The 25,044-nt window shown below is 40.1% G+C and overlaps 1 protein-coding gene across 1 annotated transcript; it reads left to right on the top strand.

Annotated features, from left to right (window-relative positions):
• Positions 1-324: 324 nt before the first annotated feature.
• LOC139727536 (WD repeat-containing protein 44-like) lies at positions 325-22,700 on the top strand. The gene is made up of 19 exons (XM_071638513.1): positions 325-452; positions 2,751-2,937; positions 4,149-4,241; positions 4,880-4,957; positions 5,946-6,057; positions 6,664-6,932; positions 7,732-7,920; positions 8,414-8,647; positions 9,452-9,588; positions 10,711-10,797; positions 12,165-12,291; positions 13,013-13,138; positions 14,275-14,661; positions 15,788-15,910; positions 17,065-17,256; positions 18,912-19,013; positions 21,021-21,136; positions 21,702-21,829; positions 22,167-22,700. The coding sequence occupies exons 1-19, from the start codon at positions 388-390 to the stop codon at positions 22,475-22,477; spliced, it is 3,063 nt and encodes a 1,020-aa protein (XP_071494614.1). The 5' UTR covers positions 325-387; the 3' UTR covers positions 22,478-22,700.
• The last annotated feature ends 2,344 nt before the right edge of the window (positions 22,701-25,044 follow it).

Here is a 25,044-nt window from a genome sequence, read left to right as displayed (position 1 = left end):
CGCAGTACAAAATTTGTACCTACTTTCCTCTTGATTTATATACCCACCCTCTCAACTCTCCATTTGTATAATATACTTGTATTTTATAATACATGTAGTATTCATGGGGGTTTTGTTTACAGTTTGTTATGTCCAATGGCAGGATCGTTCGAGAGCTAAAACAATACCCTGTATAGTAGTGCAGTGTGTATAACGGATCAACGAAGTGAAACACCCATTGATTTGCATTGAGACAACAATAATGAGAAGCCAGAACCCTGTATCAATGTAGAATCTATCATGCTCGATGAATTTACTTCCGGGCTGTAGAAGAGAAATCTATATTCAGGGATCTGCTCGAGGAAAACGTTTCGAATCCCTCTTTTTGTAATCCACCGGATAAATGAAATGGCATCAGAAAGCGATTCCGACGAATTTTACGATGCTACGGAAGAAGTTTCTGCTAGTCCCAGGTACGTCAACTATTTGTGTAGTCCTGTGTATTCAAAACCATGTAATGTTTGGTTTGAGATGAAGTGTACAAATTCATTCGTAAATTGAATGTCAGTGGCAAAACTTAAAACTTGTAGCAAACTGAGAAGAATGTGCTTATAATCTCTTTGCAGTGCAGAAAATTTAGCCTCAGTTCCTATCTCTTGATTAATGGTTGCATCATTCATAGTTTTACTTTGTCTTTGAGATAATGTGAATTTAAGTCATGGATTGACTTACAATGGTTACAATACAAGGTGCAGTTACATTACAGTTTTATACATTAACACACTTTTTTTTTTTTAGCAAACACTGGAAATTGCTCTGTAGTGTTAACGAGAAGATCTATTGTAAATCATTACCCAAAAATGCACTGGTCTGCAAGCAAATTTCATGGTACAGTTTAACGAGAGGAAGAGCCCATAAACTATACAGTTAATCACAGACACAGATCAAACTGAAGACAGTGCTAAGTAGACCAGTGTACATGGTGTACATAGACATCTCCAGATTGTTTATGAATAATGTATAAAATCTATTTGTAGCAGTGATGGCGATCTACACGTGTATGATGATATGATGTCAGCTAGACTTATGCCAAATATGCAACGTGAATCTTAACGTCCACTCCGCTCAGTAAGGCAGGGTTTCCAACAGCAAATTGTTAAAGTAATGATCAAATGTGAAATTTCCAGTCTGAAGGTCAAGTCCTTGCAAGAGGGTCATACATTAAGAATATTCAGTCAACTCACAGAGTGCAGAACAGCACTCTACACCCAGTCTAATCCCGGGGCTCTCCTTGTACACAGTGCTGGTCGCAGATACACTCAGTCATGCATGACTACTGTACATGATACTTTGATTATCATTGTAGTGTCAGCCATGCACATCATTGTGCCATTACAACTAGAAGATTGAATATAATGGGATTGACCACAAATCGAACTTGTTGATATCAAAAATAAACTACATCTTGCTTTTTCCATGTGTTTGCTTCATGCTGAGGACAGAACAGCAAATAACGTGTCATGGTTTTGCCCACCCATTGAAAACTGAACATGGATGACATAACATGAGTGAACCTCGCCTGAATTACGCTTTTACATACTACATGTGTACCTCGATAAAGCATGCCATTAATATTTCTCACAATGACCAGCTAGATGCCTAAATGGGGTTCAATGCTTGGATGTTAATCCTCTGGAAATCAGTTTTGATCACTTGTAGACTTTGCAATTTGATATTTTTGATTTTTTAAGGTAATTAGGATGAGGAGTTTGCTTTTCTTGGTTATAAAATACATTGTAAACTTTTGGTGTACATGTGGGTGTGTCACATCTTCATTCAGTAGGAAATTCAAATACAGAAACCTTCTTTCAAGATAAACTTCTCATTTCTTGTTGTAGTCTACACAGGCAATTGGAGCTACCTGGAAGTGCATTTGATACCGTTGCAAGTGGTGCAACTGATTAATTTTCTTTTAGAAAAGGAGCAATATCAGACCTCTTACTCGGGTATTTGTGGATAATATTTTCAGTGATCCCCAGAGGTTTCTTCACAATTCAAACATTCCTCCTTTTTTTTTTTTAAGGTGATCAATAAACGATGTAACATGAAACACCTACACTCATGTACATGAAGAATCAGAATCACACCAGAATCAAAAAGGAGACACAGACGTATAGATGAATGCAAGATGAACACAGAGCACAATATCCAAACAGAGATATTCACACACACACAAAGTAAAGAGTGACATCTGAATTGACCATGATACTGTGCGTTCTGCGGTATCATGTTACATTTTGAGGGAATTTGTCGTTAAAGGGATAGTAAAGTTTTGGATGAGGTGGGGCTCAGATTTCCAATGCTTTTCGATGATGACTTTTCGAGATAATTAGAAACCTCTTGTGAAATATGAAAGGACATTCTAAGAGGAATTCAGAGTTCATTTGATGAAAATTGGTTATGAAATGATTGAGATATGATCCAAAATAAAGTGATCCTAATAAAGGGTGGAACCTTCCTTATAGTTATTAGGATTGCTGTGTTTAACTTTGTTTTTGTATATCTCAGCCATTTCAAAACTGATTTTCATTCAATAAACATTAGATTTCTCTTAGAATTGTAGGCACTTTAAAATTTCATAGATTGGTTTTTAAATATCTCTCAAAAAGTTTAAAACTGAATCATCGCTTCCACCGATGTTATAACACCCCATTAAGTATGAATGACATATTGTAGACTCAACCCTGTTCCCATTACCATTGGTTGTCCAGGAAGGTGACCAGCAGGGAGAGAGAAAATCGGCAGTCGGCCTCCACCGACTATGAGGATGAGCTGCGACATCTGGCGGAAGAGCGGAGGAAGGCTGAGGAGAAGCGACAAAGGGAGGACGAACTCATGCAGCAGAAGATAAGAGAGTTGGAGGAGAAAAAGAAGGAGGAAGAGGAACGCGAACAACAGGTATGTCATTAAAACACAATGATTTATAGTGATCTAATGCCTTATTACACTATCAGCCAGGTTACATGTAAATGCTTCTCAAAATGTTTTACTGCCATTCCCTTTCTATCATGGATACATGATGTTACTATCCATTGTGTACACTATTTCTACTCCATTTTGCTTTGTATTATCAGTTAAAAGAAGCTGAACATTAAGCCCAGGGAAGACCAAACTGGAGTAGGATCACTAGTAGGAGAGCAAAGGGACACACTGTCCTATGCAATTAAGTGAAGTCACTATCAGTGGTATGAAATAGTGCAAATATCTTGCACACTTACATTCTGCAGGCATCCATTTCCCCTTGAATGGAGAATGTCAGTGAATGTCCCACTGAAGAATCTAAGAAGTTGTTTTTTTTTTTCTGTCTTTCTTTGAGAAATGGACTTGATTGGTCCAGTAGTATGCTCGAAGAAATTAAGTCATAGTTGCTTCCTGATGGGAACAGGTTGGTAACATATTGACAGACTTTTCCCTCCTTAATTATCCCCTGAATGGAATGCTCTGGGTGGTTTATAATGTGTGTGATATCTCCATCTTTGACTACATTGTACATGTACATACAACTGTATGTCAATTACCCATTGTTATCACATTGTAAGGAAATTTGTGGTAATGCATGTACTTCGAGAAGGAATAGTGGAACTTAAATGTTTATGAAAGTGTAGAATGTGCAATGATTTTATATCAAATTTGACAATTGTTAAAGGAGAATGAAACCCATACATGTTGTACATGTATAATGTGAATTAAAGGAATGCAACAGTATTTGCAGTACACATCAGTTACAGTGAAAATCAGACAGCCGGTTAAAAAGTTATGAGTTTTAATGTTTTGATGCTGGGTGAGAAGACTACAATGTACAACACTTGTAATGATGTCATGTATGGAAAATGACATAATTAAATATAAAGAAAATTCAACACATTATACAATGTATGTATATATTTACTTTTTGAGCATTATGAAAGAGCACCTCTTTCAGAAAGCAGGGGGAAAAAATTACACTCAACATATGTCACCAACAGGGATAGTGGCCACCTGTCTATAATGGCCACTCTTTTTCTGTCTCCCGTGGGTGGCCACTGTAGACAGGTTTAACTGTATTGCATTCCCTCAATCCACATGTTTATTTGGGTTTCATTCCCCTTTAACTTCTTCTTCAAATGTAGAAACTTCGGGAGGAATTGGCTAGAGTGCAAAAAGAAAGGGAGGAAGAAGAAAAGAGGCGCAGAGAAGAGGAGGAAAGGCAGCGTGAGGAACAGGTAAACTTGAAGCTGACCTACAGTGCTTGTGTCTGTAAGAAACTGTCTGCCAGTGACTAAAATGGAAATTCATCAATCATCAAGTCATTTACGAGTGTTTTGAAATGTAGTTACACACAAACACAGACTTAGTCAATGGTTCATGATAGTACTTATTTATGATTTAAAGTTCTCTGGCGTTGCAGTGCATTGAAGGTAAGATTGTATGTGAAGCACAACCTTGTAATAAGCTGCACCATCATGCAGAGTTGATGTAACTCAAATGTGCTTTAAAAAAAAATGGGATTGTCAAAATAAAGTGGCTTGCATTATGCAAGATTTGCATTCCTGTGCTCTTCTGATATTAATATATCAATAAGCATGTTAGAAAAAAATGTGAAAAAGTAAGTACTCTATAAACATCAGGAAATTAAATTGTTTTCTTGAATTCCATAAAATGAAGAAGAAAGTTGATCAGTGGGTTGTTTTTGTTTTTTCACTTTTGCTAGTAAATGTACTGCCAACTTAATATGAAGTATGTCGTCTCAACGCAACAATGTCATCAACCTCACAATGTTGCAACTCATTCAGTCAGAGTGTGTGAAATGTAAAAAGGTAGCACAACTTTTTTCTGTGCTGTTTTGATTACTTTGTCACAGGAAGCCGAAGAGCGCCGCCAGGAGGCAATCAGGAGAAGAAAACGTCTTGAAGAAATGAGGAAGAATGAGGATGTTGGGGTAGGTTACTAGTATCAGAAGTGCTAGGTGTAAAGGGATCGTATGGTTTTGGTTGAGCGCTAACTTCATGTTTCTAGCATTTTTGTGTGAGATAATGAAAGACCTCATATGAAATATGAAAGAGCATGTAATTCCAAGAGAGATTCAATCATCTATTTGATGAAAATTGGTTTTGAAATGGCTGAGATATCCAAAACAGAGCAATTCTTATAAAAGGTGGAACCCGCCTTTTATTAGGATTGCTTCGTTTTACCTTGTTTTTGGATACCTCAGTCATTCCAAAACTGATTCTGAGAATGGTATGCTCTGTATTATTTCATAAGTGATTTGTTGGTGTCTCGCAGAAAGTTTAAAGCCCATTCCTCATCTCCACCAGTACTACTCTCCTTTATGGTTTGAAGTCAAGCTTCTATATAACTTCATGTGTGACATACGTGTACACAATAGAGTGCAATGAGAAATCAATCAGGTTGCAGAACTTTGAGAAGTTGAAACCATTCTGTTACATCCGTTCTATCATTTCAAGAACATGTCAGAGTCATTGTAGTGTGATGTTGCCAGCTTTCTTGATGCTGTTTGTACAAAGTATCTCCTTGCTTCCAGATATAGTGAATATGTGGTTATGACAAAATCTGTTCAGTTGAGATCAGTAAAATTGTTGTGGATAAGTTACAATTCCTGTCTTTCTTTGTGGTTTCTATATGTATATCCCTTTTTTCACTATGTTTTCACACTCTACTTCATTTGGCAGTAAGAAAAAAAAACCCAATAAGCTTGTGGATGTGATTCAGTTACCATGAAGACATCATGTTTTTTATGGTTATTCTTCCAAGATCAACTGTGTGTGTGGAGAACCATGCCTAGTTGTTGTCATGTGACAGCAAATAAAAACAAAAAAGAAAAAGAAAAAAAATACCCTAAGCAACATCACCTGATTCATCCTCTTTTATTGCTCTTCCCATTCTTCTGTCATTGTGACTGCATACAGGACAACAAGGAACCCAAATCCACCAGTCCGAGGGGCGGAAATGAGGCCGAAATTCGCCCCTCTGCAGAGGAACCAGCACCATCACCTGCACCCCTTGGACCACTGGGCGAAGGTGAGCTGTTAAGGACAGACCACCCACGCCACCCCCTGTTCTAACCTTGTTCTCTCTGACTTTCACCATCCATTTCTTTCTCATTCACTCATTCTCTCCCTAGACGCTTGTTTAAAAGTGATGAGACTTAACCAATAGATACAGTACCAAACATGCAGTGTTCTTCCTTTATATGTGCTGGATGCTTGAATATTACCTTTAATGTGCATTCATTGATAGTATATTGATGCAACTTGTGATTAGGCCTATTGGATAGAAGAATGACATTTTTATAGTACAGGAAGAATAGAGTACTGAAGTGATGATGTCCCAGTCTTTTGTTGTAGCTTGGGTTGGACCCAGGTGCTCGCATAAACACTCCTGGCAGATGAGGTTGTTTATGATCAGTTTCCATGGCGATGAATGGCTATGACGTCACATTTTGGCAATCTATTAAGTTCAAGAGCTTATCATCAAAGTCAGCTTAACTTGAAGTTAAGGAATATCATGTGAACATAACTAATGTAAAGACAGTTCAGGAGTAGATTACGTGATTGTTATATTTCAAATGTTTAGATACTGGTAGTACTCAAATTTTCACAGCAATCATCTATCTGTTTTCTAAAGGGGGACCCCCAGACTCTATCCAGCGAGAGCCGGGCCTTGCCAATCGTAATGTGGAACCGGATGTCATAGCCAGCACCAAGGAGCGCCCCAGTGATCTTCCCCTGCCTACCCCTTCCTCCCAACCCTCCCAAGAGAAACCCGCCCCTGCAGATGGAGACATGCCACCTCCCGTGGCCCCGCCCCGGAGGAAGAAGAAGAAGAAACCGGTGGAGACAGTGCGCCGTGGCAGCCTCGAGAGCCAGTCCAGTGCTGCTGTTTCCCTAAAGGATGTAAGCAGATCATGGTTTAGGGACATCATGCTGGAAACTGGCTGTTATGTAGGCCAGTATACTCAGTCCCATGCATTTTGAATTTTGTTGGATGTATGATTCAGCACGAAGATGTCTTGAAGGTCTTTCATAGAGGAATGTTGTCAGTTGACGTGGATGTCTTAAAGTAAAATTTTGTACCGATGCTGAGTTAACATATGTAAGACATTTTTATTTTATTTGAACAGCAGTATGTGTAGGTCTCAGGCCAATTAATACCCTGATACAAATCATGTAATAATAACAATGGCATTACTTAAGTCATGTGTCACTTCAGGTTGCTGCATGCACACTGTAGGTGCAAAATGCAAATCATTAAAGTTTGCAAATGATAATTATAGTGACAAGGAATAGTACCCATGTGTTGCATTCACAGAAAGTGTTACAAAGGTACAACAAGCCTTGTAACATGCAAACATTGAGCAATCAGAAGCCAACTCATGCAAGAAATTACAGTCATGTGTGATCATTCTGAGTAATTGTGTAGAATGAAGCAAATTGTGTGGCAGAAATTTGATCATAAGGGTTTTATTCATGGCATAGACTTTTCAGCTGCAAGTCCTTGGCATATTCTTCAAAATGTGGGTCATATGTGCACTTGTAATTCTCTGATCAAGGTAAAAGCTACTTTTGGCATGTTTAAACTTGAAAGTTGTTGAACAGTGAACATGTACTTGCATGAGATTATGTGTATACATTATGTGGATTTGGAGGAGGACTGTTGCCCAGACTATTATGGCTATTGTACTCTGACCACCAGCCATCTGAGGAGGGATCACTAGCAGGAGGGGAGGAACCCCCAATTGGTCTGCCCCCAGAGGAGGGGGCGCAGCCCACCAGTGGTCTCCTGACCCCTACCACCACCATCGAGAGCCTCACGAGGGAACTTGAACACTCGCTAGACCTGGCCAGCGCAGCACATGGCAGCGATTATATCATTCTTCACAAGGTGTGTATGCTTCTTTTACATCTAGACTAATCCCTCCACACAAAATTGTGTTTACCAAAAGTAACTGACAAAGGGAATGGTGTGTTTTTGATCTTACGGTTGTTAGAGTCATCTGTGGGAGTGTTGTATAGCCACTTCATATTCTCTGTTTTGTATTGCCTTTTTGTAGCCTATTTTCATCACATTTCACTAATATATCAGAACCATTGAAAAATATGGAAATGTGTAACTACATTAGATATGGATATCTTACAGTTGTGCACAAAATGAAAAATATGAAGCAAATTTGATTTAGTTTCATTGAAGAATGACAAGGAACATCATGTAGTGAACAAATGTAAGATATGGTGAGAGTTGTTAGTGTTTGTAGCAACCAAACAGACCATAATGAGTTTGACTCGTAAGGCATTTCAGAGAAATAGTAACCAATTTGATATGCAGTTTTGTACGGAAAATTGACAAGGTCTCAACAAAATTCTGAACCCACGTGCAGGACACCCAGAGTATAAAGGGAGAGTCCCGAGCCGACCTGGAGGTGACCGGATCCCGTCTGCCGGAGTCCATTCCAAAGGAGGACAAACAGGGCGCAGTCTGCGTGCCCGTCTCCACCTCGGGGCAGGAGAAGGAGAAGAAGAGCCGCGGCAACACGCCGGAGACAGAGAAGCTGCTCAAGTATTACAACGTGATGCAGGGCAAGTCCATGACTGGGGAGGAGCTGACGGATGAGGTAAGCTTTTATCATAGATACTGTATACGCTGAATATTTCGCGAGGTTTTTATTTTCGCAAATTTCGCAAGTCAGGTGCTATTCGCGATATTAAAGACACACGAAAATATAGACTCTGATCCCATTGTGGATGTGACGTACGCATGTACATTTCTTCATTCAGTACAGGACTCCACGATCGTGAATTTAACCACTCGCGAAATCGTCGGGAATTCCTGATTCGTGAAAATTGAGACTCGCGAAATGTATGGCGTATACAGTAGTCATTTTTCATGCAACACCTGCAATGATTCTCGCTATCCAGTTGGTTGGCTGCTCATCATGTAACATGCGGTAAAAAGAACCATTGGATGCTGTTGCTGTTGAGCATGCAGTGTTTGTCTGACGTCATCAACTGTGTAATCCACAGGTGGCTCTTATCAAACTGGCAGTTTAGCACCATCATTCTCCTCTCTTCCCACAATACACATAATGTAACAGCACCCATTCAATCACTAATATTTACTGTCAACAACAGCCAGTAGCGTCCTGCTACCAGTGAGCCATAATATAATTTGACTTTCCCGAAAAAAGTTGCAATTTCTGCACTATATTCAGCAATCTGCATGGACCACATTCATTGATGTCCAAGGTAATTTTCTGAACCATTAGAAATGATATGTTCACATTATGTTTATTGATACTGAAAAGTGGTTACCAGTTTCAGAATGTTGCCTTGATTCCATCAATGAACCTTCACTCTCCGTACCTCGATGTGTGAAGCTGTGGGAAAATAAACGCACCCATGTCTATCTCGCCTTGCAGGAGATTCTGTCCCAGGTGATTGTGAAAAACCTGGATACGGGAGAGACGGTACCTCTTCTTCTAGCCGAGGAGCGACTTCCCAAATGTATCAATCCTCTCTCACTCCACATCATGCGAATCACATCAGAATATGTCAGGTGAGTCAATATTTTAATGTTGTGGACTAAAGTGGGTATCTCATTGGTCTTGAGACTAGGTGGCAGCCTGGGTCCCGTTTCATAAATCTTGTTATCAGTAACAACTGCCACATTTCTATGACAAATTTGCTCTCAGTGAATCAAATGCAAGGAATTTAATAGCTCGTAACAACTATCATAACTATTCATTGATCACAAGTTTTATGAAACGGGGCCTTGGTGGTGTCTCCAGTCTCGCTGGTTGCAGAGTGGTAGCAGAGACATTTCCATGATGTCTCCTTAGTTGTGACCGAGTCGTAGAGCCTAATTTTGTCCTCGAGGCCTCGGAGACATTTCTGCGACCTTGCAGAGACTCATTAGTGACCTACAGGAGACATCGCAGAGAAGTCTCCATGACTGAGATGTCTCAGTGACCTCTCCTCGACTGCCAGAGGAAATGATTATTACCTTTTTTGGAGAAGTCTCTGAAGTTACCATGGAGTTGCCCTCTTGATGAGAGCATGAGTCAATTTTGTCCTTCAAGTTGCACAAGTCCAGGTGACTGATCAGTTTCCGCAATCATGGTGATGTCTCCTTCACTGAAATAGGCCTTTTAGTCACCCAAATTTAAAAATATAGTGTCAATCAAATCTCTCTTTTTTTTTCCATGTGGTTCATGGTCAAGGACAAAGTGTGAAATAGGGGTACAGCGTACCTTGCACATGCTTAGTCAATAATAGATGTCTGGTAGTAAGCATGATGCATTACTCACATGTACAAAAAGGTTAACAACATTTGTCCGCTTTCTACATTATCTCAGATTCAATCTTTTTTTGTATTCATTAATTCTTTAGTATGTATCATATCTATGTTTTATCATATATGTTCAGTTTTAACTTTATTTTGTACTCTCACATCTTTGTAAAACTGTTTTGTAACTGAGATGCCGATGGTGAAATTGAATCAAATGATGTGTAATATGAAAACCAATTTCAGTAATTTGGATTTTTAACAACTGGGTTACAATTACAGCTTTTTGCTGCAAAAGCTCAGGGGAGCTAGTGACAAATGTGTGGACAGATCTGTACAATACAATTGGTAAATACACTTTTGTTGTTGTTTTTTCTCATTTCTTTTTCACAGCAATTCAAGTTTGGACAACGATGCAGGCAGTGATGGAGAGAAAGAGTCGGGGGCAGCGGAAGTGTCTCAACAAATCAAGCAAAAGAAGTAAAGATTGCCTTTTCTGTTATCTTACTGTGTGTGCATTTCAGTAAAAACTAAGTTAAGTAAATGATGATATCACATATTTCCGATGAAGAACAAAAATGTGTACATAAGACTGCACACTAACCCATATTTTTACTGGTCCGACCTGTCTGTCGGACCAGTAGGTACATTTGTACCCAGTTTTTTCACTTTTTACTAGTCTGTTCCTGAAAAAGTTACTGGTCCGTCAGTAATTTTTACTGGTCAGGGACCGTCGGACCAGTGCCCGTGTGCAGCGTTGGTATACAGCAATGTTTTAGTCTGCACTTCAAGAGTGACTTCTCTGTCAAACCCAAACTAGGAATGTATCAAGATTCCTCCTGTATCTGAGACTTCTCTCCCTTTGTTACTCTCCCAGAGGTTGGATTTGATATGTCCTATTTCTATGAGGTGGGAACATCTCAATTTTGAGTAGATATAGAAGTCATTTTAGAGCTGAGAATCTCTTAAACCCCAAATATCTTGTCAGCAGACTTTGCATTTCACTATACAAGTTCGCACAGGATGCTTTGTACCATGTTTTAACAGGCGTTACCCCGACAAATGTCGGAACGATGTCTGGAGAATGAAGTTCCTCACCTCAGGCGATAAAACTGCAGGAGAGAGGGAGGGGTACCATCTTAACAGACACACACCAAAAACCCATTCTGGCTAGGTTTCCATGACAACCTATCAATAACAATGCGCAAAGAGGGTATGTCCATTGGTAGACCCCAGACGCAACTACCCCGCCAGGGAAACCCAGTGTGTATGTGTTCCTGGGGGGTGTTTCATGAAACTTTTTGTCGGTGATTTACACCGACAACTATTAAAAGCTACTGAAATCCTTGCGTCTGATTGGCTGATAGCAAATTTGTCGGTGAAAACCTCCGACGAACTCGTTGATGAAACGCCCCCCAGATCCTGACCCCATGGGTCAGTGGTTACAATCAATGCTGGTGATTGGCGCACTGTGTGCCATTGCATTCTGTCTGGGCTATTGCGCATGCGTGTAGAATGTATCAGCAGAATGTTACCGAGACAGCGTCTTAACCGAAGGGTTGTCAGAACATTGTCATGGTAATGTCAGGATGATGTTTGGGTAATTACCCTGGCTGGCCTAGGTTAGAATGTGGCAAAAGTTACCATGACAATGTCCGTGCAATATTTTCCTTGGAGCATCTTATCAGGTAAGGCAAAAAAAGATTGTCCTGACATTGTCAGGACAATCTGGCTTTAAAGGCTCTGTCAAAACAGGGCTATAGTCACAATCTACAAATAGTTACCTCTGGTTTTGTCAGTGCTTGTTCAATAATTCTGTTTGTTTTTGTGGATCCATCCTCGAATAGGAAGAAACTGAAGAAGTTTATTGGTAAGACAGTGCATAAGCTAAAGACAGCGGCAGACGAGGCATTCCGTCATGAGGAGCAGGAGACGAGTGAGGAGGAGTCTATACCAGACACACGCTACTGCAAGGTGATTTGGAAATCTTTCTCCGTATGTTGTACGGACGCAAGAACTTTTACCTGTGTCAAGGGCCAATGTTGATGGACCAGCTTTAGAGCGCTGTCTTGTGATGTAGTAGATAAGGCTCCAAAAGCTCTGCCGGAACCAGAGAGTGACCTGCTTTTTCTAGCCTCTAAGATTTAAGAGACGTCATTTGGTATACATATGTACAAATAGTACATGCAAATCTCATTATAATGAAGTCCTTGAGACCTGCAGTTTTCTTTCGTCATATCAGTATTTTGTTGTAGCCAAACAATAAAGTATGTAAAGACATGTAGATAATATTTTGGGGACCTGAATCCATACTTTGTTGTAACGAAAATTTTGTTATAACTGTGTTCGTTATAACAGGAGTGCACTGTACAACCAACATGCTCCAGAATACTACCTTTTTGCACTTTGTGTTGTAACATGTGCTGATAGGATGATCTCCTGCAGACAGACTGCTTTAGTGGCACAAATTGTTGCTGTTATCATACACGTATATGGAGTGTATTGCCCTTTGAGGGACTCTTCCTGCTGGCACCCCCCCCCCCCCCCCCCCCCCCGAAAAAAAAAAGAAAACCAAAAGTGCAATGAACTGCCAATTAATGTGGTAATCTAAGGCATACTGCTGGTGAATATCGGGTTTACATGTCTATACTTCAAATGAACTTTGACTCTTGTCTTCATTCTAACATCTCCCCAGTTCAAAGCAGCATCAAGCCACAAGGGCAGCTACGACTTTGACCAGCTGATCTCTGCACAAGACTTGTGTGGGGAGCACACTGGGGCCATCTGGACCATGAGGTTTTCACACTGTGGCAGACTTCTGGTGAGTATACACTATATTCTATATACTTTATAAAATCAAAGTGGCTACTACCATGAGGTTTCCACAATGTGGTTGACCTCTGGTGGGTTAACATGTGCCATGTGGTTTTAAAGGTTTACTCCAGTATGAGGCTTCACACTGTAGTAGACTTCTGGTCAGTGTACAGTTTACACCATAATTTGTTTCATGGTGGTTTTATTCTTAGATTTGTTAACGTCAATTGATATTTGGAAAATCAACAACATGCTTGAATATCATCTCCCATAATACACATATCTCTACAGTCTGAAATTGTTAACTGCCTCTTGAAGAGGGGCAATAGGTATATCTCATTTTTTCTGTAGGATTTTCTATCATAAATCTAGCGATGTGGGGATTTGTCTTACGAATTCCCATTTGGGAAATATGCTCATGAGATTTGTCTGCTTTGTATAATGTACATTTAATGTGCAAGCAGATATTATCAGCCTTTAATGCTTGGTAGAGTAAATTCAAAGGCCTTTTTTTAAATGCCAGCAGATTCGTGTGCTAAAAGGCATTCAAATCAATGCATAGTGTTTCCCGGAGGACATCATGATAAGCTGTTGAGGGTGTGAAATCTGCATGCACTTTTGTTTCTACATGAGGCAAACCTTTGACAAGCTTTCTTGCCATGAGCAGCAACTTTTAGCATGAAATTTTGATATGCAAAGAAATCAGTCAATATCAGCAAAATTTCCTGGTAAAGTGGCCCTTTTGATCATAGAGAACAAGAAATTGATAGATGAAATTAAAAGTGTGATTGGATAGGCTATGTTTTCTCATATACCTTAGCCTTTAAGGGATATTTGCTACGGCTGTGTAATGTACTAAGTGAAAAGCTGAGGATGTCTCTGGCACATGGTATCCATGAATTCAGCGTTGTAAGTATCCATAGTAGAGTAATCTCACCTGAAGTCAGAAATGCTCTTCAGTTATTTAAAACTTTATGAATACTTTTCTGTCAGATCAATGCTTGAGATCAAGACTTTGTTTGTTTGATTGACTGTCTTCAGTGTGAAAAGCTGAGAAAATTCAGACTGATCCGTTCTATTAATGCAGTTTGAAAGGATATTCACCACAAACTTTCATCAATCTATATACTCGTTGGTTGCCAGGCAACCGGAGGACAGGACCACCTGCTGCGAGTGTGGGTTCTCAAGGACTACTATAAGTACTTTGACGACATGCGGCAGCGCTACAACAACGAGTCGCGGGCCAAGTCCCAGACGCAGTCCAGCTCGGACAGCTCCAGCTCCAGCTTGGAGAGGGACAGGCGGCCGGAGGAGATCCAGGAGGAGCAGGAGCAGTTGCGGAAGGAGGTGATGGAGATGGAGGGGGCCATCGAGAAGGAGAAGGATCCCGGAGGAGGAGGGGGGGAGAAAGACGCCGAGGACGCCAACGTATCGCAGGATGACAGCGACGACGAGGCCGTGTTCGTCAAAGTGCCGTTCTTCACATACACTGGACACACAGCTGACCTCCTTGACATTTCCTGGTCAAAGGTCAGTGACACCCTGACCTTTTTATGTGCATTGAACGTAAATGCGTAAATGCTATAGAGATGTCCCTCGCCCCCCCTCCCCTTTAACCATTGTATCTTATAGTCTGTGCATCATGAGTACTTCAAATTCTTTGCAGCCTTTGTAGTGTAAACTGCAGTTACATACAGCTATGCTATTCCTGGGACCTGTTTGTTTTGACTGCTATCCTGTCTAGTACAAATCATGTTGTGCCTTTGCATCCACTGTAACCATTGAATATAAACAGAGAGAGCAATTCATTCTAGTAGCCACTGGACTTCCACTGAACTGTGTTTGCATGGTTTGTGTTGTACAATGCTTCTAGGCTCCTTATGGCGGACTCCATCCATTACAAGTGCCATTCATCATCAAGTAAAAACTTGTTAGAGCTACAATGAATGGACATTCATTGATACCACTAGGAAGCCAGTAAAAATCATGTGAAAGACATGTTTGTTTTTTTAACAGCATACAAGTCTTTTGCTACATTCCCAGATGTTTCGTATGAATAAAGTAGAAGCAGAAGACACTCAACTGTGCTTACTGTTCCTCTTAATTTTAGTCCTTTTTCACTCTTTTTTTTTTTGGGGGGGGGGGGGACTTTCTTTTGCCTTCCAACAGTCTGCTTGTATTGTGGTAGCAGAAAATCTTGGCCACACTACACAGCATTACACCTTGCTTGACAGTTTGTTATTTTTTGACCTAGCCTTCAAAACATGCTTTTCTCATACAAACCAGTAATCGCAGATGGAATGTCATAAAACTTGAAATCACTTTAAAGAGGGAACATCTTGATTAAAATTTATGGTATGTCCATCTCTATAATTTCCTCTCCTATTCCTCTCCCTCTCTGTCTGTCTGTCTGTCTGTCTGTCTATCTGTTTGTCTGTCTCTCGTTCAGTATTTAATCAGCATTACTTCGTTTTTGGGGAATTTTTGGGAACACCTTGAACATTAGGTATAAAAATGTTACTCCCAACTTACTTCTCTTCTCTTTCTTTCTGAGGATAAATGCATCTGGAGTAATATCAAGACATGTAAAAATCTCAAAAGTAATATTTATTTTCTCCCACATCTCTCTCTCTCTCTCTCTCTTTGTATAAACTAGAATTACTTCATCTTGTCATCTTCCATGGATAAGATGGTTCGTCTCTGGCATGTCTCTCGCAGCGAGTGTCTGTGTTGCTTTCAGCACATCGACTTTGTGACAGCGATTGCTTTCCACCCTCGTGTGAGTATAAACTTGGGTGACACAGTATTTGCTCCTGTGACAATTGCTCCAGTCTTATTTTCTTCAAGGACTTTTAGGGTTAGGGTTGTGACAGGGTTTTAGGTTTAGTTTGATTAGATGAGTAGGAGTAGGAGTAGGGTTATGTTTGTTGATAGAATTTATGTTTGGCTTTGATAGTGTGCAGATATTTCATGGGAGCAATTGTCACAGGAGCAAATGTCATGGAACCATATACTTGTCCTTGATATAAAGCCATTTGATTTCCCCAGCTGAAAGAGATGGAGATGATACATTTGACAACAAATCAAAAGAAAGTCAAGGGTATTTGTTGTTGACACTTTAGTCCTTGTAAAGTGCATGTTTTGTGATGTTCAGGGTTACAGCTCAAAATAGGGCATCTAGTACGTCAGTCATTACAATTTTTGTTTCATTCATGCTACCATGGAAATGGCAAAGTTAAACAATATATGTTTTGAACAGCATTCATACTGTGTCATGGTACTATCTATTTCGTCTGTCTAAGAGAATGTTTACCTGCCATTACCAACCGTTTTTATTAATGATGACAAGGATATGGGTGCATAAAATCAAGCAAAATTTTCACAATGTCAAAGATCAAATGTACTGATGATCTGCAAGTCAAATACCCCCTAAGTGATGATGTATGAGCTAGTGAAAGGTCTCTTGATATTAAGTCATAGCTTTTGAGGCCCATTACCATAATATCCTAGTGACTTTGGGAGGAAGTGGGTTTACCAGCAATGACGGAGTTTAAGACCCATTAATGTGGGGATTTGTTGGTGGCCCGATTCATTCGCTGCCCACCAGGGTACATTGAAAAACCATGAATAGCACCCGTCGTTGAATATGTGCATTGAGGCCTATTGTACGCTCATTGGTAATTGAATTGACTCCAGCAAATCCAGTTGAGATTCTTTGGCTGAGTGTGTAGGGCCTATTTACGTAGAGAGCAGTGATAAAGCTGTACACAATTCGTTGCGGGGATTCTTGAATATATCTGAGCCAGGTCAGCCTTCCCACTCCACATTGTCCCCACACTACTGGGTCTCTAAGAGGAATGTCTATCCATAGATTTTTTTTTTTTTTCAAATGCCAATTTTAATGCCAAAATACCCATTATGCCAAATGTCCAGGATGACCGATACTTCCTGAGCGGCTCGCTGGACGGCAAACTCCGCCTGTGGAACATTCCAGATAAGAAAGTGGCCCTCTGGAACGAGGTGGACGGGCTGACCAAACTCATCACGGCGGCCAACTTCATCCAGAACGGCAGGTTTTCTGTGGTGGGAACCTATGATGGGCGTTGCATTTTCTATGATACAGAGGTACGTCATCGCTGATAGCACCCTACTTGCAATCATGATTATATATTCAGGGTACACTACAATGTCTGTGTCCATTGGAGTACTGCATGTGGAATCAGTGATTTGCAAATGATATCAAGCAAAATGGATGGATTGCATACGCTGTTAGGTGACTGCTCAAAATTTCTAGGTAGTTTTTTACTCCACACCATTTGGAGAGTTGGAGGGGGAATGGCCATATTTTTATTTATTTATTTTTTTTACTACAGAACAGTAAAAAATGTTAGCATCAACCACATTCAAAAGACATGCATGTGGCATACATGTAGACTGTAGGCTTGCCTTCGTAAACTGTTCAATGGGTGACAATTTTGAGGATTTTTCAGATCCTTGATTTGAATGTTTGTGTGAGTAGCAGGGTATGCTGTTGGTTACGTTAGAGTGTCAAAATGGCATATAGAAATTTATGCCATATTCCCAGATAAAAATTCCCAAACACCTTTAAAGGTAATAGAACCTCTGTGAAGAGAGAGTTGTTATCATTCATGCAAGTTTATATTGTGCTTGCCATTTTTGTCAGAAAGGAGTACTCCATGAAAATCAATTATTGTGCTACTAGTTATTCAACCATTGAATTTCAGATTATTTGGCATAAAGATTTGGTGGTGCTGATGTGATGATTATAGAGTTTGCAGGTTACCATTCAATTTAACATATAAAAAAGGCGTTAAACAAATACATACTGCTACTGAACGTTTTCGACGTGCACTCTTCGGAGTAGAAACCGCACGTATGAAACAGGAAGCGCGAACATAACAATATAAGCAAAACGAGCAAACCATTCAAGCGAAACAGTGCGTACGCTGATTGGCTAAAGTAAACATGAGTCAGAATCAAAAGAGTGCCAATTTGCGTACAAACTCCTTTTGCCTGCATAGAATAGGACTGGTCAGCTGACTGAATGTAGCCTCAAGCATACGCAGGTGAGCGTCGCTCCGGGCTCTACTGACTATGTGAAACTGTGACGAGGTGAAATGCTCAGCGCATGCGCGACTAGTCAGTAAGTGCTGAGCGATAGCAGGCGAAGGGTTACCAGCGGTGACTGCACTGTCAGCGGGGCGTTTACACTGGCGCGAGGGCTGTACGCACTGTTTCGCTTGAATGGTTTGCTCGTTTTGCTTATATTGTTATGTTCGCGCTTCCTGTTTCATACGTGCGGTTTCTACTCCGAAGAGTGCACGTGGAAAACGTTCAGTAGCAGTATGTATTTGTTTAACACAATTTTGAAGTTTTGTACCACCAATCATCTCTTTATATAAAAAAGGGGTAAACATGGAACTTTCGATGAGTTGAGAAGAGGATCCTGCCTAATATACTGTGTATTTCATTTTTTAATATTTTTTAGCAGCCACCTACTAGATGAAACAACAGCATGCATGTGTGAACTTAAAACAATTCTATTTGTTTATTGTTGTTAAGATCATATCAGTGTGTACATGTCATTAGTCCTTTTTTTAATTGTGCTGTACTTTGTACATGTACTTCTTTGAAATTTGTATGAAAATGTTTCTTTGTCTAGATGTTTTCTTCGAATGTAAAAATTACAGCAAATCAAAGTGATATTCTGTAGACTCTTTCTTTGTGACCAAGTCTTCTTGCCTTCCTCTCCAACACAGCATTTGAAGTATTACACTCAAATCCATGTTCGCTCAACGCGAGGTAGGAATGCCAAGGGGCGCAAGATAACAGCTATTGAACCTCTCCCAGGTCAAGACAAGGTGAGATATTACCATCCTCTTCCTTGAAGGCATAATTTACCATTTGCAGATGAAACAAAAACCCAGCTTTAGTGCTTCACAATAGTTCTAAAATGTGAGTTAGGAATAGAAACAAACTGTAAAAATTTGAATCAATATAATCAAAGTTAAGTATTTTTAGATATAGGAAATGTGGTCAGTAGTTTTGATAAAAATGTTTCGAGACTAAATCTTCAGCAGTTATGGTTTAATGAGAAAAATACTGATATCTCCTTATATTTTAGGCTTTATTGCAAAAAAATAACAGACCTACACGTATGCATCAAATGTAATATCTCGAACATTTTTTTTTTAAATCACTTCTCTCAATGGTAAAAAGTACCTTTAATACCAGATTCTCCAATGTATATATATTTATAGTCTTGGCACAACACCCATCACATTTGTGCAGGTAACAAGTGCAGCAACTTCTGCCAATGAGTGGTTGCATTTTTTTTTTCCTGGATTAGACTGAAAAATACATGAAATGAGGTCTATGGTACATTTCTGTTTTGTCCCAGTTTACATTATTCAAAATCAAAGAATAATGTCTATTCTTGTTTAAACTGACTTAACCTGTGTGTGCCCATTCACTCAGCTGCAAGTTGTCAGCATTCCACTAATCCATCCTCAAAAAAAAACCCAACCAACAACAACAACAAACAAACATATAGAAAAACAAATAAGAAGGAAGCTTGTGTCAAGCAACCCCCTCTGGCCTGACAAGATGGAAAATTGAGTAATGCCTATATTCTTGACTGTCCTTTGCTGGCTGTCAGAGTGTTCCTTGACTGTTTGTGTAAATCGGCTAAGAGAGTAAACCAGCAGTCTTATAAGCCATATGGCGTAGAAAGTAGAGTAAGGGCTAATTCATTATATACAAGACATTGATCCAGTAGCTCAAACAGCTTGAACCTTGAAAGGATAATCCCTGCAGCAGCTCGTAGAAAGCTAAACTGTGATGAACTGTGCGATGACGACATTGGCCGATGGTGCTTGAAAGTGCTATAGCTGTTTACAATAAAATGGCATGTGTGTGCAAATAAAAATCAGGCTGCTAGGTTTACAGCATTTTGGACTCTACAGGAGACTGCAACCTTCTGATGATTGGTAGGGCAGCCTTCTGGAAGGTATCAACAGTAGGTGCAGTGACAGCATTGCTTGGTAGGTGGTTCCAGATCCATACAGTACGTGGATAGAAGGAATATTTGTATGGGTTAATTCAAGCTTCTTGGATCATGTATTTGAGTTTGTGGTCAAGTCTGCCAATATAAGGGGTAGGAAAGATGAAGGGCAGAAGTGAGATGTTGACAAGGTTGTAGTGGACTTTGTAGAACATGGTGCTTTGTGCTGCGAGGTGTCGTGTGTGCAGTGTGTCCCATTCCAGTTTGGATACAAGGGCTGTAGCGGAAGTACCCCATCTGTAATCATGGTGAACGAAGTGAGCAGCTGCTTTTTGGACTCCTTCAAGGCCTTGTACTGTGTTGGTGTAGTATGGATTCCATGCCTCAGATCCATACTGTAGCTGTGGACGAACGAGCATTTGATATGCCCTGTTTTTGACAACTTTGGAGCATGGAGATAATGTTCGTGGAAGGAGACGGAGAGGTCTGCTTGCTTTTTGACGAATGGCCTGGCAGTGTGTAGTCCAGTGAAGATCTTTTGAGACAGTGACCCCCAAGTACTTGTATTCTTGGACTATGGATATGATCTCCTCAAGGAGCTTGTATTCACAGAGCTGATGGTAGGCTAATGTTTTTATGCTGTATTGAAAGTGCGCTAAAGATGCAGGGCAGGCTGCCGTTACCTTTTGTCGTACATACAAATTTTCTTGTCAAAGTTCATCTCCCAGCTACCTCTAGGGGTTACACAAGTTGCACATCCCCTTGAGGCTGAGAGAGAAGTAAGGTTTCGAGAATGGCTGACGTGTTAAGAAGATGCACTCTGTATTTTTACTGTGCCATCTGTATTCATGCATTTGCTCGTCAGATTCTGGTTACATCCAACGACTCCCGGATACGACTGTACGACCTGCGTGACCTTTCGTTAGCGTGCAAGTACAAAGGTTGCACCAACATCAGCAGTCAGATCAAGGCATCTTTCAGGTAGCGATTTCCCCTCCTCTTTTTTTCAAATCTCCTCTTTGATTTCATTCGTTCATCCTTTTCTTTTATCCTATCTATGTCAAATTATGTTGCATTGCTTCTATTTGATGAGTATGATAGTACTTATACTAAAAAGAGGGGTTCTCTGTTCTCTACATAATAAATTAGAAATGAATATTTGTCGGAAAAGATCTTCATTTTGGGAGTCTTTTGAAGGTTTGTTTGATGAAAGGTTCTAGCTCCATTTGTTTCCAGTGCATCGCAAAGATGCCCTTGTGGACAAATATTGTCCCAGAAATGTGGGAACTCTTTTTGACATAAGATGGGACAAAACGAAGCTATTCTTTCCTGTTGATATTTTATCACTCCATCACTCTATCTATCTATCTATCTATCTATCTATCTATCTATCTATCTATCTATCTTTGTATCTATCTATATATCTATCTGTCAGTCCATCTATTGCTCTTTATCTCTTGTTAAATCAGTCTATCTACCTTTTGGTCATTTTGTTTGTCTGCCTGTCTGTTTATCATCTCTAATCTCTCTTTTTTTTCTTTGTCAGTCACAACCATCGCTACATCGTCTGTGGCTCTGAGGACCACGCCTTCTACATCTGGAAGACTCACTACGACTTTGCCAAGTTCACCTCTGTCAGGCGAGATCGCAATGACTTCTGGGAATCAATTAGAGGTAATCATCAGACACTTGCTGTCTCAATCAGGTCATATCTGTACATTATATCATGACTTTTTTTGTCAATGTAAGAATTGAGATGAGAAGTCATTATTGTGGTTTGTATTTCACATAGATTTGCATCATGGGAATGTGTGCATTGTTTAGTTATGTTTTGTCTTTATGAGATATTGATGTGCTGAAGAAGTCACTAGTAAGGATGAATTAAAACAGCAGTTCCATTAATATTTGTTGTATTCAGCAAGATTTTTACTTTTGAGTAAGCCAGGTTTTGATACCATATGATGGAGAAATTAAGCCATAAATCATCTGCTCTCTTTCTTTCTTTGTTTAGTTCATGATGCTGTAGTGACGTCGGTAGTCTTCTCACCAAATCCCAAACTTGTGCTCGGCTCGGGGCCGCCAGCAGGCGGAGTGTCCTCCATCCAGAGCGCCTCGGGCCTGGACCCCCAGCAGCTCGTTGGCAGCGGGGGCTCCGGTTCCCCCTCCCCCGCCAAGAAGGACAAGTCGGACTCCTCCAAGGGGGAGGCGGGGGGTAAGAGTGAGAAGCACTCCTCCCTCAAACGACCCCCCGACCTCGGTGAGGTCATGGTGTCGGCCGACTTCAACGGCGCCATCAAGGTCTTCATCAAACACCCAAAGTAATTTTGCATTAGTATACACCTGCCATAGCGCCATTTATACTTCTGACGTGTGTCCAAAAGGTGTACACGGAGCCTTCTACGGAGAGGCAATAACGCAACATAGAGGCAAAACGGAACTGCACATCCTGCATTTGCAGTTTCGAGCAAGAGGCTGTCGACGTATACATATCAACAGTAAATTATGTCAGAACAAAAAGAATCTGACTGCTACTGACGCAACCATTTTGTATCATCAATCAGGAATGATTTTGAAGATTGGCGGGAAAAGCTTTCAATTCCTGAATCTGCCATGGTGCCGTCACGATGTGGGCATCAACTTTGCAATTTGCAGGGATATTTGTGTGAAGGTGCATCTCGTGTTCTCTTTATTTAAAGTTTGTCAAGTAAGTCTGCCAGTTTAGTCTTCGAAAGGAATCTCAAGAGATGACAAATATCAGTTTGCCATTTAGTCTCGGTCTCGCTATCTTCTACATGATGAAGTGTAGTAACAATATTTATATTATATTGGATGGCTATGAATGGGATACCAGGGAATATTGCATGAGTTAGGGCCAATATTGCACAAATCGAAGATGAGTGCAATATTGACTCTAACGAGTGCAATATTCCCTGGTATTCCATGAATCAAGGCCATCCAATATAATTATTATCATCTACCAGTAAACAATCAAGTAGAGCAACCGTGAACTGCACAAAATTACCCGGCTTCTACTCGTCTTTGAAGTTGACTCGGCAGTCCCATCCCAGCGCTGAAAGGGGAAGCCCCTAAAACTGCGTATTGAAACAAACAACTAGCAAGATGTTTGCGCGCTTGTGAAAAATGTAACAAAATGACACGCACTAGTAGCAAGTATTTGCGCATTCAGCAAGCGCTCACGCAATAAATGAGACAGAATTGAATATGGTGTGATCTTGAATGGCAAGTAACAACAGTAGCCTATGGGGAATTAATACGTTGGTCTATGCGATTCGTTCAATATGCTCTGATATTGAACGGTACAAATTGAGCGGACTACAATACGCGTTTTTAATGCGCCGCTAAAACGTCCTATATAGATGATAATTTGCGATATGCGACGCCCATCCTGTAAAAGGGTCATATGCTGTATCTATCCCTGCTGGAAAGAACACAGTGTCCCAAAGTTTGTTCATAATATGTTTACAGACTGAGGTGATTACGTGAAAACGCTAGAATTAAACAGTGTGAAGTTGATTTTACACTGTGGTGTGGTTTTTCACAGAGAGTTCACATAGTGATGTTCTGTTTCACACTGTGAATTGATGATTCACAATGTGCTCACAATGTAAAGAGGCTCGAATTCAACAGTGTGAAGAGATTACACACTGTATTCACAATGTGTTCACACTGTCGAGATTGTGTTTCACACTGTGAGACTCTATGTCCTTTCCAGCAGGGATATCCGGCACAGATTTCACTTTCCTGTTTTGAAGAACAGAAAAATACTGTATACGCTATAATTTTCGCGTACATAAATTTTCGTGAATTGTCGCTGTCACACATTTTTGCGAGTGGTTAAATTCGCGATTGGGGGACCAGAGAAAATATGAAGTGGCAAAGAAAGTGTGAATTTTCAACTTACTGGCAAATAAGAATGATACTAGTTATACACTGCATGAAAAAGACTTGCCAAACTCTGTGAACTAGTAAGTTAGAATTCAACATTTTTGAAGTGGTTAAGTCCATCGTGCTAGATTTCTGACGAGTGGTCCCCTTGCGATAATGGATTGGCTCTCTACAGTATTCGTAAGTAGACGTGGACGTGCGTAAACAAGCTTAGCCAGTATGGTCTGTTCGGTAAGCCGTGACATGGTATACTAGTACTGAAATGTTCGTATCATCAAGGCAAGGGATTTATTTTGGAAGGTAATATTTTCGCGTGTTGTTAATTTCGCGAATAGCTCCTGACTCGCGAAATTCGCGAAAATAAAACCCCCGCGAAATATATAGCGTATACAGTCGATGTTCAAACATCGCTGTGACTACTATGGATTGTGATTGAAAATATTACTAATACATGATATGTGATGTCACTGACTTATTTATGACTTGACGGAAATTTCCTCTCTATTGTAACCCTGATGCTGGATTTTGCACTATGAAAATTTGATAAAGGTTTGTACCATTCTTGTGTAAGTGGGCATAAAATAGTAAAAAGACCACTGTGCTATGGTCTGTTGTGCATTTTACTACTGGATACACGTTGTCTATGAAGCAGACCTTACTGTGGAGACATTATCTTTTCATGTGCACGTATGTATTAGTTCCTTGGTACCATACACACTATTTCTGTGATATTTTTTGAGGAATGTAATATGTTGTGAATCTTCTGCAAAGTGTTTACCATTTTCTTAGTTATTGTATCTGATGTTTTCAATCATTCCTAGATATATTTTTAAACAGTTTTTCAAGTGATAAAAGGTATTTTGAGAATTAGGTATCCTGATGACATCCATGCGCAGGTCATGTCCCGTTACATAGAGCTGTCATTTCATACATTTTATGGCAATGTGTACACCCTTTCTTTGAAATGAAATTCCCACTACTGT

Source organism: Diadema antillarum, unplaced genomic scaffold, assembly GCF_040938485.1.
Source record: "Diadema antillarum isolate AM-2024a unplaced genomic scaffold, OU_Dant_1.0 seq00000135_RagTag, whole genome shotgun sequence".
In the NCBI taxonomy this organism is placed as follows: Eukaryota; Metazoa; Echinodermata; class Echinoidea; order Diadematoida; family Diadematidae; genus Diadema; species Diadema antillarum.
This window is presented reverse-complemented; position numbering and strand designations above follow the sequence as displayed.

Coding starts and splice junctions, on each gene's coding strand:
- LOC139727536 (XM_071638513.1), top strand. CDS start 388: ATGGCATCAGAAAGCGATTCCGACGAATTTTACGATGCTACGGAAGAA. Junction 12,292..13,012: donor CAGACACACGCTACTGCAAG/GTGATTTGGAAA, acceptor ACATCTCCCCAG/TTCAAAGCAGCATCAAGCCA. Junction 13,139..14,274: donor CACACTGTGGCAGACTTCTG/GTGAGTATACAC, acceptor GTTGGTTGCCAG/GCAACCGGAGGACAGGACCA.